We start from the raw sequence: 19,330 nt of genomic DNA on the forward strand, positions 1-19,330 counted from the left end.
AGTGGTTTCCGAAGCCTCTCTCACTCTGGTTTAGTACGCACAACCACAACCACAAGACTGCTGACCTAGAAGACAGTCATTGTCACCCTCCACAATAAGCACAAGCCACAGAAGGTCACTGCTGAAAGGGCAGGCTGTTCCCAGAGCTCTGTATCAAACCATATTCATGTAAAGTTGACTGGAAGGGAAATGTGTGGTAAGAAAAGTTGCACAAGCAACAAAGAGGAGCTCAGCTTTCAGAGGATTGTCAAACAGAGCAGATTCAAAAACTGAGAGGAGCTTCACAAAGAGCTGACTGAGGCTAGGGTCAGTGTATCTAGAGCCACCACACAGACATGTCCAGGAAATGGACTGCAAAGTGTTGAGCCACTCCTGAACCAAAGATGTCACAACATCTCAGCTGGGCTAGGAGAAAAAAATTCTGGTGTGAGTTTTGAATTTCATTTGGAAATCAGAGTCCCAGAGTGTGGAGGAATGTGCTTGAAGTCCAGTGTTTTCAGTTTCCCCAGTCAGTGATGGTGCCACGTCATCTGCTGCTGTTGGTCCTCTGTGCTTTATTAAGTCCAGAGTCAACGCTGTCAGCCATGTACCAGGAGATTTTAGAGCACTCATGCTTCCATCTTCTGAGAAGCTTTATGGAGAGTCTGATTTACTTTTTCAGCAGGACTGTTCACAGTGAAGCCAAACCACCAGAAACTGGTTTGCTGACCATTACTGTGTTTGATTGGCCAGCCAATTGGCCTGATCTGAACCTCATGGAGAATCTCTGAGGTATTGCCAAGAGGAGGATGAGACACCAGACTCAAAAAACAGACAAGCTGAAGGTTGCTATCAGAGCAACCTGGGCTTCCTAAGACCCCAGCAGTGCCACAGACTGATCGGCCCTGGGCCACATTGCATAGATGCATAGGGGGAGCTAAACCAATTTCTGAGGGCATAAATAAGCATAATTTTCCAGAAGGTCAACATTTCTGTGTTCTGAATCCTTTTTTTGGACTGGTGTTTGGCGATATTATAACATTTAAACAAAAAAGTCTTCACTTTGTAATGATGAATCAAGAATATATGGAAGTTTCACTCCTTTGATTGAATCACATGCTGACAAACGTCTTCATGATATTCTATTTTTAAGATTCATGTTATCTGTAGTATTTATATGGAAAACTGAAATTTGTTTAGCCTATTACTAGCCAGACTAGGGTCATTTCTGTGAAGGACAACAGAATGCGGAAACAAAATGTAGGAACCAATGTCCGTAGTATGTTTCAGCCCGGCCCCATTTCAAAACCGGACCTGCAAACTGTCGGAGTGCGCATCATCCCGGTAAAAAATCCACATCATTCACGTTTATTTTTAAATAACACTTTAATGTAAAACTCTGGACCGCTAAAATAACTCTTACATTACCTCAGCGTTGAGTCTGAACATAAATTATTTCTGTCCATTTTTTTAATTAGCTGACGCTTCCTGTCAGAACTGTCTAACAGCTAGCTCACAACATTGTTTTAAAAATAGGAATTTACTTTTAGTCTGATTTTTGGCCCCTTTTATGGTAAAAAATGTAGTATGATTTATCGGAGAGACCCTCTGAAGTCACAACACAAAAAACACTAGGAGGTCAACTTTGGTTAGCTGTTGTTGAAAACTACGACAATTAATGTTGTAAACGTGTTTGCAGGAAACTTGTTGAGTAATTTTTTATCTGGTTTCAGCTGAAGCAGAAATGCCCAAAAAGAAAACCGGTGCCAGGAAGAAGGCCGAGAACCGCAAAGAGCGAGAGAAACAGAGTCGAGCCAACCGGGAACATGTGGATGTGGCCAAACACCCCTGCAACTTTAACATGGTGAGTTACCACTCCATCAAAACCTAGCACAGAAAGTTAGAAAATTTGTGTTTCGCTGATTATTTCTTTGTTGTAACAATGCTTCTTGACAATAAGTCCAAACCGTTGGAAAGCCAGTTTATTTCCCTTTTAATCTGTGCAGTATTTGTAAGGAACATGCATTTATGGGATGAGCAGCAGAGCTGAGTTTGTGGGTTGCACCTATAAAAAGTTTGCCAAATCTTCTCTGCGAATGCCAAACTTTTGATGATTGAAGTCTGAAGACACAAGACATAAAAGCAATTTAGCACTTTGCAAAAAGGAGTCTCAGTTGCGTGTGGAAGGACCATACGCAGCCACAACAGCCTGGCTCCTTCTCCTCATGCTGGCCACCAGCCTGGTCACAAACTGCTGTGGGATGGCATCCCATTCACTTTTGTAGGAAGTCAGCCAATGTGGCTTTGTTGGTCACTCTGGCACAAACAGCGTGCCCAAGCTGATATCACAAGTGCTTCATGGAGTTGAGGTCAGGACTGCGGGCAGCAGCAACCTCTCTGATAAACCCCGCTCTGTGGGGGCGAGCGTTGTCATCTTGGAGGATAGAGTTTGATCCCAGACTGTGGAGATGTGGGATTGGCACTGGTTGCAGAATCTCATCTTGATATCTTGTTGCATTGACACTAACTTTAGTGATGATAATCCTTGTTATTCCACTGAAGGAGATGCCGCCAAACACCGCTACACTGCTGCCACCAAAAGAGGTTACTCTACCAGTGCAGCAATCAGCATCTTAGCGTTCTCCATGTCTTCTCCCCAATTAGACTCTACAATCCAACTGCTGTAGGCAGAATCTGGACTCATAGCTGAACTTAACAGGTGCTTGTCAAGCACCTGATTGTTAGCACCTAGTAGTACCAGAGGTTCAAAACAAGAGTCAATAACAACAGGAATATAAGCTGTTCGGCATTTGCAGTGAAGAAAATGTGAAGCACATTTTTAATAGGGGCAACCCACATACTCAAAACCAAGGACAGAAGCCCCCAGTATCAAATTATGAATAATTTCTTGACCAAAAATGGCATTTAAAAACTCCTGAAGATTTGCCAATGTTTTCATGCAGTTTAGAGAGTGTGCAGGAGTTTGCTTGTAATTTTTTATGGATTTGATTATTTCATTTGCTTCGTTATTATGAAGCAGTTGTTTTTGAAGTTTTTGTATTTTTTATCTTACATATCAAAAAAAAAATTGTAATGTCTCAAAACACAGTATTGGAAAAGTATTGAATGAAAAATATTTTGCCAGTCTTACCTAATATTGTTTTATTTTACTCTATTTGAACCTACACCTAAGAGGATTTTTCAAGTAAATGTTAAAATCAAGTTGCCTTGGAGGCTTTAGTATGTGCATTATACATATTACACTAATATCATGAAAACACCTAAATAGTAGAGATGCATGTTACTGGATTTTTGCTGATATCCAATTTGCAGATATCTACAAATTCATTTTAGTTGATACAAATATTCATACAGATATAGCAATATAGTTCAGACCTAAAACTTCAGTCATTTAAACACACTTTAGAATTTGAGAAATAAGGATGAAGAAAAGAAAAGACTGCTGACTTAGGTCTGTTTGTCCTGCATAAAAATCCACAAACGTATCTGCACATGTGGCCAGGGATGGAAAAAGCATAAGACTATTGTACTTAAATAAAAGTACATTCATTCTAATTATGACTTAAGTAGAGTTAGAAGGACTGATCTATGAATCTACCCAAGTAAAAGTACAAAGTATTACTTTTAATTTGCCCTTTATGCAAAGAACTGGGTACTGAGTAGTTATGCAAATGCACACAAATAAATCTATTCAGTTACAGTAAATGTCGTTAGTTACTTTCCAACCTGCATACAGTGAATATTTAAAGCTGATATGGACCGATATTTACACAGATATATCAGCTGTAAATATTGGCAGAAATGTTCATTTACCTGCCCATACTGATATCATGCTGATCAGTTTTTCTCTGATATGGATAAATCTGAACAAAAAGTAAAATAATTCACTGGCAATTGGAGAAACACAGGCTCTTTTTACCAGCTTCATGATGAAGTTAGGCTATATTATCCGTTTTAATGTGAATTGTTAAATAATGTGAAATATTTGGAAATGGACTGTTCAGTAAGGTTTTGATGTATTTGACTGATTTTTCTTTCATTTGAAGCATTTTAAATGCATGGCATTTATTCTTAACAATGTATTTCTCCGGTGTGATTGTACTGCTTAGTCTTAAATGGAAGAGCTGAGTACTTTGTCCACCTCTGACTGCATATTAGCAATACTGAAACTATCCTCTCTTAAATAACACTTTTTAAATCTGTCTTTGTTGTTTTTTGTTCTGTAGGACTGTGACAAATGTCAGAGGTAAGTGTGCATTACATTATACCTTACATTTTTGCATATATATATATACAGAGAGAGAGAGAGAGAGAGAGAGTGAGCGAGTGAGTGTCAATCAATCAACTAACAAAACTGTTCTCTCTACATAATGCCACCCTGTAGAAAACAGAAGAACAGAGCTTTCTGTTACTTCTGTCACTCCCTGCAGAAGCTGCCTGTCTGCGCTCAGTGTGGTGAGTAAACTGCAGTGAAATGTTCAAATATATAGGAGTGACATGCTCCAGCAACGCGTACATCCTGCTACAGCACCGATCCCCCCGGATTAATGAAGTATTTCTGATTTTAAGTCTTTAAGAGGTGCTTTATCATTTTACTCTGGCACCACCAAGTGGAGCTGTAAAGAAGACACTTTGTTAAATGACAGCCACATATGAGCTGATGAAAATAACGCATGTTTTCTAATAAAATAATCTGAATGAAGCTAATAGTCCACTGGAGTTCTTAAAAGTTTTATGTAATGATGTATTTTCACTCTGTGTTGTCAGGCAAAACCAAATGCATGAAGTCATCAGACTGTGTCATCAAACATCCTGGGGTCCACACCACTGGAATGGCCATGGTGGTGAGTTAGGAACACTCTTAAGTGATTTAAATCACACTGCAAGAGTGACATTGTGAAGTTCTATATCTGTACCAGTAAATCTTGCTTTGGACCTTCATTTGTGGTAGAAATGAAAGTGAGGCTATTGTACAACATTTAGCAATCGGTCTGTCAAGCAGTCAGTGAGCTTCACAAGGAAGCAGAAAAAGAGATTTACAGCTGGAAGCATTTCTAGACAATAGGTGCTTTTCAACCACAGGAAAGTTCCCCAGGAACCTTTTTAGGAACTTTGTGGTTATTTACCAAAATTTAGTTCTTAGCTACCCCTTAGGTACTACTCTATCCCTTGAAGTTTCCTTGTGAAGGGGGTAGAACTTTCCAATGGCCCAGGAACTATGAGGGGTTGGGCTGCAGTGCTGAACAGTTCTGATTGGTAACTAGGTCTGTGACTCTGCCAACAGGTCTTAGGCCAGGAATATATGTGCTGTTAATGACACACAAATGCATGATAACTGCCATGTGTCCCTTGCATTGATAAGTGGTGCATGCCCTTAAAAATTAATGGGACATGTATGTGAGATGCAGTATACATGTGTGGTAAAGGCAGTGTGGAGGCAGACTAACTGAAAAACTGTTTTGAAAGCTGATGTTTAAACGTATTAAAGTAATGACAATAACATTGGGGTTACCATTAAAAAAACTGTAAACTGGTGACTTTAAGTCTAGTGTGTCTGTATCTGTGTTTGTACTTTGTCTTGTCATTACATGAATATCTGAAGAGTATATTTTGACATTGTATTGATAAACCCCGCTCTGCATTGGCGGAGAAGATTTGGCAAATTTTTCATGGGCGCCACCATCAAGCTCAGCTCTGCTGCTCGTCCCACAGATGTTCCTCATAAAAGTGGCACCTTTAAAAGGAAAATAAACAGGACGAAAAAAAAACCTAAAAAACCCATAAATTTCCTTCATTTTTGTGCTAAGTTTAGTTTGTGTTAATTGTGCTGAGCCGTGTACAGAAAGAGGTACATCTCTTCTCTTGCTGATCTGTACATGTACATGACATAAAGCATCCAAGTATGTCCTCTAATCTTTGGAACATTGCTCTTTATTAAACGAATCAAACCAAGAATACTATGAGTTTTGATTATTAAATGTATTTGTCTTGCAACCATTATTGTTAAAAAATAGGTTAAATAGATAACATTTACCCACTATAATCAAGATATCTTCCCTACTTAATTTTTTAGTATTATTTGAACAAATTGATTAGATAATAACCATTACACCCATATAAAAACAATATTTTTATAGTGGACCATGAAAAAACAAAGTAGATTTTATTATGTTGTTTTGTTTTGAAATTGTTACTGGAAAAAAAAAACTAGATAAAATATATTATTTATAATTTGGTTCATTAGCTTACTGATGCTCGGTACAGTTTAAACTATTGGCATGAGTATTATTTACTGCCCACAAAAACCCTTGTCTTCCTGAATCCTGGCTGTGTCAGGATGCCTGACTGTCATGTTCTCCACAGGACTTTAGACCCTTGTGGAAACGCAGACAACAATGGACCACAAGAGCTGTTTAGTTCCTTGAAAAAAAATCCCGGTAACTAAAAGTTCTGGGTACTTTTGGCCACCTTGATATACACAGATATGAATTTAGTAATTTAATGAGTTAAAGCCTGTTTGGCTATTTGAGTGGATACTAGTGTTTTAAAGTGTTTTTTAAATTGATGTAGTATGATCTTACCTGGGCTGCACAGTGGCGCAGGGGTTTCTGTTGCCTCACAGCAAGAAGGTCCTGAGTCTGCTTTCCAGCCAGAGCCTCTCTGTGTGGAGTTTGCATGTTCTCCCTGTGCATGTGTGGGTTCTCTCCAGGTACTCCAACTTTCTCCCACCACTAAACACATGCTCATGAGGTTAATTTGTGACTCTAAATTGGTCGTAGGTGTGAGTGTGAGCGCGTCTGGTTGTTTGTCTCTATATGTCAGCCCTGCGATTGACTGGTGACCAGTCTAAGCTCCAGCCCCCCTGCGGAATAGAAAATTATCTTACCTTGAGATGTCTGTGTTTTACCTTTTTAACTGATAATTTATTTGAGTCAATAAAAAGACATTTGACTTTGAGTCAGCGCCCGCTGTTTCAGCAAATCAAACTAATTTAGTAAGTCTAGTTTGCACTGAGACAGGATGAAATCTATCTGACAACTTTGACCGATTTCTGCCATCTTTGTAGGGGATTGAAATGTTTTTTTTTTCAGACCTCTGTAGCATTCAAGTCCTAAAAAAATAACAACAATAGTTAAGGGATTAGCAAACATCACATAAATGATATTCTGACATGTGAAACACAAGTGGTATCATGAATATGTGACATAATAAAAGGTACCAGTCACTCTTAATTACCAGTGATAATGTGTACTTTGTATGTTACAGTATCATGCAAGTACAAGCAGGACCTAATAGTGATTGCATTAATAATGACCTTTATGATAGAGAGAGGACTGTCACGTCGTATCTGATAATGGAGTAATGACATGTGATTGTGTTCAGAGTCTCAGAGGTTATGTAATGACTGACAGCTCACTGAAAAGATGTTACAGAACATGCAGAGTTAAAAAAACCTGCAATGAGATAAACTATATTTAAATGTATACACTGACTAATGTAAATAACTATTCTGTTCTGTTTACCTGTAATTTTCTTCTTGACAACAAGGGGGCAGTGTGTGACTTCTGTGAGGCTTGGGTGTGCCACGGCAGGAAATGTCTGAGCACACACGCTTGTGCATGCCCCCTGACTGATGCTGATTGCATCGAGTGTGAACGCAGTGTCTGGGACCATGGTGAGACCCTCCCGTGTGAATAAATCCACTCTTAAAAGTCACATCAGTGTCACCCTGCACATCCTCAGTGACTGCTTTGACTTCCTGAACAGGAGGGAGAATCTTTCGCTGCTCTTTCTGTCAGAACTTCTTGTGTGAGGATGATCAGTTTGAGCACCAGGCCAGCTGCCAGGTCCTTCAGGCAGAAACATTCAAATGTGAGTTACTTAATTTTGCCTTTCACAATGTCATTTTTTTGGTTAATGGGGGGGTGTAAAGTGTACTTGTTCATCCCACAGAGTTGTATCTGCAGGGCATGTGTGCAAAACAGAAAACGTGATTTTGTTTTTTTTTCTTATGTTCCACTTAAGGTGTTTCCTGTAACAGACTGGGACAACACTCCTGCCTGCGCTGTAAGGTGAGGAGAGTTTTTATAAACCTGTTTACCTGCTCATTGGGCAGAACTAATCACTTTTATATAAACACACCCACACACCACACCATAGATTGTTTTCTTAGTGAAACAACAACTTAAAGCAATAAACAACTACAATTTCAAATTAAATTCTCCTCCTCTCGCAAATTTGTAATCTCAATTACTTTTCCCTACATCAGGAAGTATTCCTGGTATGTAGGAAATGTGTAATTGACACTTAAAATCAGGACAGAGAACTTTGAATAAATTCAGCCTTGAACTCTCAAAATGAGGTCAAAGCTGCAACTAAGGATGCTTTTCCTTTTTCCTTTCTTGCAGCAGCATCCCTTCTGCTTAGTCGAGGCTGCATGATCTCTAAACTGTTGTTTCTTCCTTGTAATGTTAATGCATGCACCGTTATCTACACAATATCTACACAAATCTGCACAAGTGGTGGAAAAGACTTGGCTGCTTATCATAATGCTAATTTGTTGAGCAGTTTTTGGTGATATAGAACATCTTAGTACAGAACAGCTGAATGCACTGCAAGACAATAGAAGAGAAACTTAACACACATGAAAGTGGGAAATAGGCAAAGAAAGAAACATCCAACTCAGAAATTTAAGATGCATTTATTTGTTCTAAAAAAGAAAACTTATTCTAAAAAAGGAATAAGGGGCTCTAGGATAAAAATGGCACATCAACACTGGATCTTGTGATGACATGTTTTAATTTTTTTGTACAGAGGTATAATCAAGAAAAGCAAATCAGTATCTGCTACCTACATGTGCAACGCCACTTCACTTTTCAAATTTGTTATGTTGTGGCCTTATGCTGCAATAGTTTGAAATCATTTTTCTCTTGTTAATCTAGACTCAGTACTCTATAATGACAAAGTGAAAACAATGTTTCCAAATTTATTATAAAGAACAACTTAATATCATGTTGATGTAAGTATTCAGACCCCTTAGCTGAAGCACCTTTGCCAGCAATTCCAGCTTTAAGTCTTTTTGAATATGAAGATTTGCACACCTGGATTAGGGGAATTTCTGCCATTCTTCTCCGCAAATCCTCTTAAGCTCATGTCCAATCAATTTAATTTACCAGTGGTGGACTCCATTCAAGGTGTAGAAACATCTCAGTAATGATTCAGAGAAATGGGAGGAACCTCAGCTAAATTTCAAGTGTTGCTGCAAATGGTCTGAATACTTATGTCAATGTGATATAGCAAAGAGCCCTATGACATGTGGCATTCAGTGGGTTAAGAAGACAGAAGCATTTATATAGAGTATCTGCATTGTCTAAATCTGGCAGAATTGACACCTGGACAATTTTTTTTTGTTCTCATTGTCAGGTACGACTATGTCATGTAAAGAAACCATGCTGCAGCCTTAGTTTCGTAATTAGATTCAAAACATGTGACCTAATAGGCAGCTTTTGATCTGGACATCTAATTAAAACAGAAGGCTTTGTTAAAAGTGACAGAGTATTGATTCTCCTTCCATACAGGATAATGTTAAGTAACTGTACATAGAAAACAACATATGGCCCATCTGCATGTCATTTGAGGCTCAAAAGAAGCTAAATAACAAAGTAAGAAAGTGCACTTAGGTTAACATGTCAAAAGGAAGACCACCACCACCACCACCACCTTGCTTTGCTGGCCAACTTTTGGCCAAGTAAACATGATTTTTAAAAGGCTATAATTGCCCGATGAAATCGGCCAGCCGATGTATCAGTCGGGCCCTAATCAGTTTCTCTGTATTGGAAGATATGTGCTGAAAGTCAGTTATCAGTATCATCAGATATGAAACCTTCTGTCAATATTAAAAAGCTGATACTGAAGCTCATAATTAAAGCCTATATCAGCTGTGATATCGGCCTATATCGGCTGTAAATATCACCTGTCTTCTGTAAATATTAGCCTGTCGGCTGTACAAGTCAGCTTAGATCCACTGAATATATACTGTAAATATCAGCGTGTATTGGCTGTAAATATCTGCCTGCATTGGCTGTAAATATCTGCCTGTATTTGCAGTAAATATCGGCCGTATTGGCTGTAAATATCAGCTTGTGTCGGTTGTAAATATGAGCTAATATTGGCTGTAGATATCTGCCTGTCTTCTGTACATATCAGGCTGTCGGCTGTAAATGTCAGCTGATATTGGCTATAAATATCAGCCTGTATTAGCTTTAAATATCAGCTTATATCAGCCTTAAATATCAGCCTATATCAGCCATAAATATCAGCCTATATCAGCCATAAATATCAGCCTATATCAGCTGTAAATATCTGCCTGTATTAGCTGTAAATATCAGCTGTAAATATCGGCCTATATCAGCTGTAAATATCAGCCTGTATTAGCTGTAAATATCACCCTGTATTAGATGTAAATATCTGCCTTTATCATCTGTAAATATCAGCCTATATTGGCTGTAAATATCAGCCTATATCAGTTGTAAATATCAGCCTGGTGGCTGTAAATATCAGCCTATATCGTCTGTAAATTTCAGCCTATATTGGCCGTAAATATCAGTCAATATTGACTGTAAATATTAGCCTTTCTTAGCTGTAAATATTGCCCTTATGTTTGCAGACGTTTTAAGGGGGGATTTTAGGCTAAACCAACAGACCTAAGTCAGCTGATGTTTTTTCCTATGTTCATCCTCATTCCTTTAATTTAAAAATGTACTTTATGAACTGAAGTTTTGGTCTGAACTATGTTGCCTTGTTGGTATCTGCATTGGCTAAAATAAATTCATAAAAAGCGGCCTTTGGGTCATAAGCAAAAATCAAACATTGTGCATCTTTGGGCCTGACTGATACAACATTATGAAAAGTAACAGCACCGTATGATTAACAAATACAGAAAAAAAACAGCAAAATAAAAAACGAGGTAGCAAACAGTCAAACCAACATTAAATACTTAAAAAGCAGATGAAATCTCTTGTAGGGTTAAACTGAACACTTGTGTAAGATGTAATGTTACTAAACAGATTGAGTTATTTAACTTAAACAGATTTACTCCAGAGTCTTGAACAAAGTGTCAGTCTCATTCAGTCAACTTTTATCTGTATATTATTCATTTATAAAGCTCCTGTCGTATTTAGACACTCACACGAGCTCTCAAAGGTACAGTGATTCATAGCAATAACTAAGTAGTAAAGTGTGACTCATGCCAAATAAACATTTTGAAAAAAGAGCAGGACTGGACCATACTCAAAACCTTTCCACACATGCAACCACCAGAAAACTTCAGGGTAACCTCCTTTCCTGAATTGCTTGTTTAAACTTGTCCCACACAGCAGGACATTTGTGTGAAAAAAAGCTAGAGGCAAGGGAGTGAGGGTAAAATATTAGTATGGGGCCAGCAGGAAAATGAGATAGAGGGAGATGCAGAAAGAGAAAGATAGAGACAAACAAACAAAGTGACAGTTTTGATGGAATAGTCTCTATTACAGTGTACTTTGGTGGTTTGAGCTGTTGAAAGTTCAGAAGTAAATAAATCCGTTGGCATACCTCATGCTTTAGTCATGGCTTCTAAATTCCTACCAATGGCTTTTTGTAGCAGCCAAGACATTTGGTAACTCTCATTACACAAAGCTGTTGTGATTTAAAAGTGCATAAAGAGGAACTGGAAGCAAGTATTGTATGTGGAAACACAAATGTTCCTTGTAAACTGAGAAGACAAACTGTTGTAATGAACCACACAGTGAAGAATATTTTCGTAATTTCCTGTCTGGACTACAGAATGTGTATAGTGAAAGTGTACTTTTGCTGTAAAGCCTGTAGATCAGTGAGAAAATGGCCAAGCCCTTAGATTTACACAAGAAGAGGGGCTGCTGAACAAGGCCTGCCAAGTGATTTGTCATTCAGCCTTAAAACAGAAAGAATTTGTGATCTTTTACTTTGAAATACCCCAATTAGTCATGGGAAGAAGAGGAATGTTATTAAAACCTTGCAGGAGCCAAAAAGACAGTATGTGGTTCAAAGAGAAGGAAGACACAATGGTGAATAAGCTCACCTGTCTAAACAAGCTCAAGCAGTCATTGTGTTTAACCCTCCTATTTCCATCCAGAACTGAAAATGTGTGTCTTGCGTGGAGTTTAAGTGTCTCTGTGTTGATATTTTCACCCCTAACTTCTCAGGCCTGTTACTGTGACGACCATGCGAAGAGTAAGGTCTTCAAACAGGAAAAAGGCAAAGCACCGCCCTGCCCAAAGTGCGGCCACGAGACCCAGGAGACGAAAGACCTCAGCATGTCCAGTAAGTGTTTTTCTTTCCAGTAAAGCTGCTGCTTGATGATAAATGCAGAAGCTTCAGCCATCCTGCTGAATCAGAATTTTAGAAATGAAACAAGAAGAGAGAAAGCAGGGAAATTTTCGGGAAATTACCTTCTATTGCCCATAATAAATCATGTTCCTCAAGGCTGTTTGAAGTTGCATTCCTCTGTATTTTCCCCTGACATTGAACTTTCTTATGCTGTTTTTTTAAAATAAAAGTAGGGACTACTTTTTTAAAGAATGCAGTGATACCATCTAAACAATGCGTATTGTTGTGCTATTGAGATTAAAGCCTTTAAACATCCTGGAAACAAAATTTCTAGGTCCACTTATAGTGCTTTTGTTGTTATGTCACTGACCTGTTGAACACGTGGAGACAAGGATTTCCCGTAAATGCACTGCTATCATTTATCTGTTATCGCTCTGAACTTTTGTGAAGTTCATTAAACAGAGCTGAAGAATATGAACCTTTACAAGTATTTCATACAAAATAGTGATACAATCATCTCCAAAACAAGAACAGTTTGCATTAGGCAGAAAAAAATAATTAAATGCATTCTACTCTGAGCAGCAGCTTTAAATCTCAGTAGTTGCCTAGGTATTTATTGTGCCATAAATCTCATCAATAAATCTCTATAAATGACAAACATCAATTCCTACAATCAGCCCCAGAGAGAGCGCCCCTTGGTTTTACTCTTAACCTTCAATCACAGAGCTTAGCAGCAATTTTGTGAAAATATTCTGTAATAACAAGAAAAAAATGGTCACAAAGTCTTTCCAAAATCTGAGAATGTCTGAAGTTATAGGAATTACTTTTAAACCTCTGTGCCCTATGTTGTTTTAACCATTCTGTCTTGCCTGGATTTTTTGTCTTAAAAATCTTGTAAAACATTAACCCTGTGGTGCACAGTCAAGCTCTAAACATCCCTTTTTTCAGGACAAACAGGGCTTTAACAATAAGTGCCCTGCAGTAATGTCACTTAACGTCCTAAAAAGTTATGGGACTATAGAGAAAAGAAAGAAACTTAACGGCAATTAAAAGTCAAAAGATTTTATTACACACAGTAAACAGTAATGAGGAAGACTTTTTTGCACAGACTTGATCTACCATCTTATATATTTACAAAAAAAAGTCCTTGCACTTTTTTGAATTGGCTTCTATTAAATAATTATTTAAAGAAGTTCCTGTCTGCAGTGATTCAGAGGGACACATAACGGTCTCTCTGTGTCTCTTTCTCTCCATTATAAACTCCCAAGTTTAAAGTGATGAAGTATGCGCAGTTTTGGCAAAGCATGATGTGACGATGGAACAGCCTGCCATTGGTTGTCACAGCCCATCACAATGCATTGTGGGAAACACCAAACACCAAAGCTAATCGAATAATGACTAAGAAACAGATTAGCGGAGTTAGTGGTGTGGTAAATCCACACCACTTTAAATGCCCTGGAAAGTCAGTCAAACTCCAGGGTTGCTAGAAAAGCCTCCATAAGAGCTACAGAGGCATGGATAGCATCTCTAGAAAGGCAAAATGGAGGAGGAAAATGTAAGTGGCTATGATTTATGGTTCAAAAGTAATTTAACTTTCAATAACATGTGCCTCTTCTTGCTGTATATGATGACATGGGGTTATGGTGCTAATAACTAATATTACTTTTCAGGAAACAGATGCAGTGTACAGACTTTTTTTTTGTTATTTAAGACATTAATTTACAATTTAAAAAAAAACTAAATTTTCAAGTTTAAAAAGCTCTAAATTTTCAAGAACCAAAACTTAGTTTTTTTTTTTTTTAATTTTAACATAGAAAATAGCCTATTGAGTGGAAGAGTTTCATTCCAGATGAAACTATTTGCCTTACACAAGTACTGTATACTGTATAAAATTATACATTATATCATGACTGAGCAACAAAAGAATATTTGTGGTTTTGTCCCAGAATCATCACATTATCATTGGCATCCAGACTATGAAGAGACTTCATTGTAAACAGAGGCTATTCAGAAGTAAACAACACAGTGCAACTATGATCCAACAGTGTCTTGAGATTCTTTTCTTGTAAATTTACGACTGTATAATGCTGCAAATTTATGACTTTAAATATGAGGTTTTTGCATTGACAGTCTAAATTTAAGCATAGGCTACATTTCTAAACACATAATTTCTTAGCTTGGTACTTAAAAGAATAAAAACATTTTTTTCTTCAAAAACTAACAGAATCTTTTTATTCATTTGTTTTAGAGTGGCTATGATTTCTGACATGTGCATGTAAAAGGTAAACAGTTGTGTAATCTGAATAAGGAAAACACGTGTAAAATAAAGCAATTTGTCTATTTATATATGAAAAACATCCAAAAGTTACAAAATAAGGTGGACAGCTTTAATTTTCTTTGCCTCTATAACCAAGAGAAAGTAACTACATTTTGATATAATCAGAAAGACTGTATATCCCTGTCCTGCTTAATTCAGAAGCCCTCCCTTCAGAGCAAATGCTTTGCAGGTGTCGTCACGTCACTTTACCACACGTAGCTGCGCTTTATGGCCGAAGGTCAGTTTGCAGCAGCAGGACAAACACAGTACAGATACCCTGATCAGCTCCAAATACAGGGGAGCTGATAAATGCAGAACAATCTTAAAATCCAAAAAAAATAAGGACAAAATAAATACATTATAGTTCAGTGTCAAAAATATGCTGAACTTACTTAATTTACTTCATGGCTCTAACATTAAATGAACATTTAAAAAAGATGATTGTAAGGCATTTAAACACTGGTCTATGTTTTGTTGCAGCTCGCACGCTAAAATTTGGCCGCCAGGCTGGGGCCAATTACGATGATGATGACGATTATGATGGAGCGTCAGGCTACGATGCTTACTGGAAAAACTTAGCAGCAGGAGGCGGAAACCAGCAGGATGACTACGAAGATGACGATTACGAGGAAGATGAAGATGACGAGGAGGACGATGATGATGATGAGGAGGAAGAGGAAGACGAGGAGGAGGAAGAGGGCGAAGTTGACAAGGCTGCTGATTCTGTGGCTGGTCTTAGAGTGGACGGATCTGTGTGATCTGAATAGATCTCATTGATCCAGAAGATCCTCAGAAGAGGATCCCATGTTACACATCAGGAATGAACAGGAAGATACTTAAGATTAAAGGAATATTGTTGGCCTAATTAGCACTGTGTGTCAATATACAGTGATTATGCTATTATGCTCTTTATAAACCTTACTCATTTAAATCTTAAATCAGCCATACAAGTAACAACCATGATAAAATAAAGGGTTTAAGTAATTGTTATTTTTATTAAAACTGACAGTTCAATGTTTGAATAAAGTTAAGTGGTTAATGAAAATAACCAGAAGTTTAACTTCAAACTGTGTTGCTGTGGTCTCATTTAAGTGATATTAAAGCAGCGCTGAGAGCACTGACTGTACCCAGTCCTAGAGACAGTTTTTTTTTCTGCTGTCTGTTGTCACTTCAGGGACTGGATTGATGCAACAGGAGGCTTAGAGACTGCTCTACACTTCCTCCTTTTTTTTGTGTAGTGACACACTCTAAACTTGCTTCTTGGTAATCTTATACCGTTGGAAAGCCTGTTTAGTTTACTTTTAAAAGGCAGCCACATTTGTAAGGAACATGCATTTGTGGGATGAAAAATGTGACCAAATCTTCTCTGCCAATGACAAACAGCTTATTCTGCCATTGACACTTGGTTGGTGGATTAGACGATTGAAGTCTGAAGAAATATTGTGAATTTAGCAATTCATCTAACAAACAGGAGCCATAGTAGAGTGTGAAAGAACCACACACACAGCGACTACCCATCCTCTGCACTCCCAAATTCTGGAGGTAGTCTCTGATAAACCACGCTATGTGGGGGTGAGCGTTGTCATCTTGGAGGATAGAGTTTGGCCCCAGACTGTGGAGATATGGGACTGGCAGTGGTTGCAGAATCTCATCTCAATATCTCTCTGTCAGCACCTGGGGTTACCAGAAGCTCAAAACAAGAGTCAATAGCAACAGCAGAATAAGCTGTTTGGCACCGGCAGAGAAGATTTGGCAAATTTTTCATTGGGACAATCCACATACTCAGCTCTGCTGCTCATCCCACAAATGCATGCTCCTTACAAATGTGACACCATTTAAAAAGGAAATAAACAGGCTTTCCAACAGTTCCAAGGTTTATTGCCAAGAAGCATTGTTACAAGAAAGAAATAATCTACCAAACACAAATTAACCTACTTTTTGTGCTAGGTTTATTCAGGAATGTGGTCATGTACACTTTCACATGCATGACCCCCCAAAAAGGGAGCAGCATTTTTAATTGTTTCCTCCTTTTTTTCTAATTCTATTTAGCATAATTTTCTGTCTCCCAATTTTTCTTGCAAATTTAAAAACACCCTGTAACAATGATCTTTGTTAATACCTTTAGAGGGTCTCTAAATGTGTTTAATGCTTTAAATGCAATGGAAAAAGTTGGTGAAGTGAGTAAATCAGAGTTGCAGCTTGCGGAAAATAGATGGTGCTATATGCAAGTTAAGCATTATCTACATGTAACAGAGTTAAAAGCTGCAGTTTGGTCATTTATTAGCAGGACTGAATTTATTTTCTGGTCAGTAATCAGATTTTAGCAAAGTAGCATGGGAGCCAGTGCATTTATCTTTAAACCTTTGTCTGTTTTCAAATAGAGTCAGAAATGTGTAACACAGCCATTTTTCAGCTTGAAAAGGGTGCAAAAATGCAGCCTTAAAAGAAAAAAAAAAAAAAACACTGATGACCTCAAATTATGAAGGTACTGATTCTGTCTGAATTACTGTTATCAGATGACCTTGTCTGTGCTGAAATATGGCAGGTTATTTGCCCTGGAGTATTTTTACTCTCCATGTTACACACTACGTAATTTAAAAACAAGGAAGTCTTCTGCAATCACTACAAATGAACAGATGTCTGTGTAATACTAATCCTGTGTAAATAGTGCCTTTAAAGGTACTTGAATTTACCTGGCTATTTTCTAACTCCGTTAGAATTCCACACATACAGTTGAAACCAGAAGTTTACATACACTATATAAAAAGGCACATAAACTTTTTTTTCTCGCCATCTGACATTAAATCAGATTAAACTTTTCCTGCTTTTGGTCAATTAGGATTACCAAAATTATTTCTATTTGCTAAATGCCAGAATAATGAGAAAAGGATTTTTTTAGACAATTTTTTATTATTTTCTTGAGAGTCAGAAGATTACATACACTAAGATTACTATGCCTTTAAACAGTTTGGAAAAGCCCAGATGATGATGTCATGTCTTTGGAAGCCTCTGATAGGTTTATTGACAACATTTGAGTTAATTAGAGGCACACCTGTGGATGTATTTTAAGGCACACCTGAAACACACTGCTTCTTTGTGTAACATCATGGGAAAATCAAAAGAAATCAGCCAAGATATCAGGAAGAGAATTGTGGACTTGCACAAGTCTGGTTCATCCTTGGGTGAAATTTCCAGATGCCTGAAGGTGCCACGTTCATCTGTTCAAACAATTATACGCAAGTATAAACACCATGGGAATGTCCAGCCATCATACCGCTCAGGAAGGAGATGGGTTCTGTGTCCCAGAGATGAATGTGCTTTGGTCCGAAAAGTGCATCTCAACCCAAGAACAAAAGCAAAAGACCTTGTGAAGATGCTGGCTGAAGCTGGTAAGAGTGTGTCATTATCAACAGTCAAACGAGTCCTGTACCCACATGGGCTGAAAGGCCACTCTCCCAGGAAGAAGCCATTACTCCAAAAGAAACATAAAAAAGCTAGATTACAGTTTGCAAATGCACACAGGGACAAAGACCTTAATTTTTGGAGACATGTTCTGTGGTCTGACCAAACTAAAATTGAACTTTTTGGCCATAATGACCATCGTTACATTTGGAGAAAAAAGGGGGAAGCTTGCAAGTCTGAGAACACCATCCCAACTGTGAAACATGGGGGTGGCAGCATCATGTTGTGGGGTTGTTTTGCTGCAGGAGGGACTGGTGCACTTCACAAAATAGATGGCATCATGAGGAAAGAACATTATGTGGAAATACTGAAGCAACATCTCAAGACGTCAGCCAGGAAGTTAAAGCTTGGGCGCAAATGGGTTTTCCAAATGGACAATGACCCTAAGCATACTGCCAAACTGGTTACAAAGTGGCTTAAGGATAACAAAGTCAATGTTTTGGAGTGGCCATCACAAAGCCCTGATCTCAATCCCATTGAAAATTTATGGGCAGAGCTGAAAAGGCATGTGCAAGCAAGGTGGCCTACAAACTTGGCTCAGTTACACCAGTTCTGCCAGGAGGAATGGGCCAAAATTCCTGCAAACTATTGTGAGAAGCTTGTGGAAGCATATCCAAAACATTTGACCCAAGTCATACAGTTTAAAGGCAATGCTACCAAATACTAATGAAATGTATGTAAACTTCTGACTCTCAAGAAAATAATAAAAAAATGTCTAAAAAATGATCTCTCTCATTATTCTGGCATTTAGCAAATAGAAATAATTTTGGTAATCCTAATTGACCATAAACAGGAAAAGTTTAATCTGATTTAATGATAGACGGTGAGAAAAAAAAGTTTATGTGCCTTTTTATATAGTGTATGTAAACTTCTGGTTTCAACTGTATATATATTAGGATTTAGTGGTTCTGTTGATCAGAGCTCAAATCTTAACAAAAAATATGCATGCCAATTGTCCTCTGCAGGTTGAAACCGTCTGCTGCAATGGATTTTTTGGGTTAAATTTCAACTGGCTGATCTGGTGTTGTGACTTTCTTTACAACATAGCTCAACAGTTACTGCCCACTATTTCCATGAATGTCAATTTCACTAGTAGCAGCCCAGATTCCCAGCTCCATCGATCAGAGTTGTTGCTGTTGACACCCTAGGATTGTGGGTTATGTAGTTCTATAGCCCAAGATCCCAATCAAACCATGTCTTTCTTAAGAA

General features: G+C 38.0%; 1 protein-coding gene across 1 annotated transcript; it reads left to right on the forward strand.

The window, feature by feature from the left end:
- The first annotated feature begins 1,275 nt into the window (after positions 1-1,275).
- Positions 1,276-15,719, forward strand: znf330 (zinc finger protein 330). Its single transcript, XM_041785410.1, has 10 exons — positions 1,276-1,323; positions 1,713-1,843; positions 4,227-4,246; positions 4,385-4,455; positions 4,768-4,844; positions 7,549-7,675; positions 7,768-7,872; positions 8,026-8,072; positions 12,219-12,336; positions 15,140-15,719. The coding sequence occupies exons 2-10, from the start codon at positions 1,724-1,726 to the stop codon at positions 15,415-15,417; spliced, it is 963 nt and encodes a 320-aa protein (XP_041641344.1). The 5' UTR covers positions 1,276-1,323; positions 1,713-1,723; the 3' UTR covers positions 15,418-15,719.
- The last annotated feature ends 3,611 nt before the right edge of the window (positions 15,720-19,330 follow it).

Source organism: Cheilinus undulatus, linkage group 4, assembly GCF_018320785.1.
Source record: "Cheilinus undulatus linkage group 4, ASM1832078v1, whole genome shotgun sequence".
Taxonomy (NCBI): domain Eukaryota; kingdom Metazoa; phylum Chordata; class Actinopteri; order Labriformes; family Labridae; genus Cheilinus; species Cheilinus undulatus.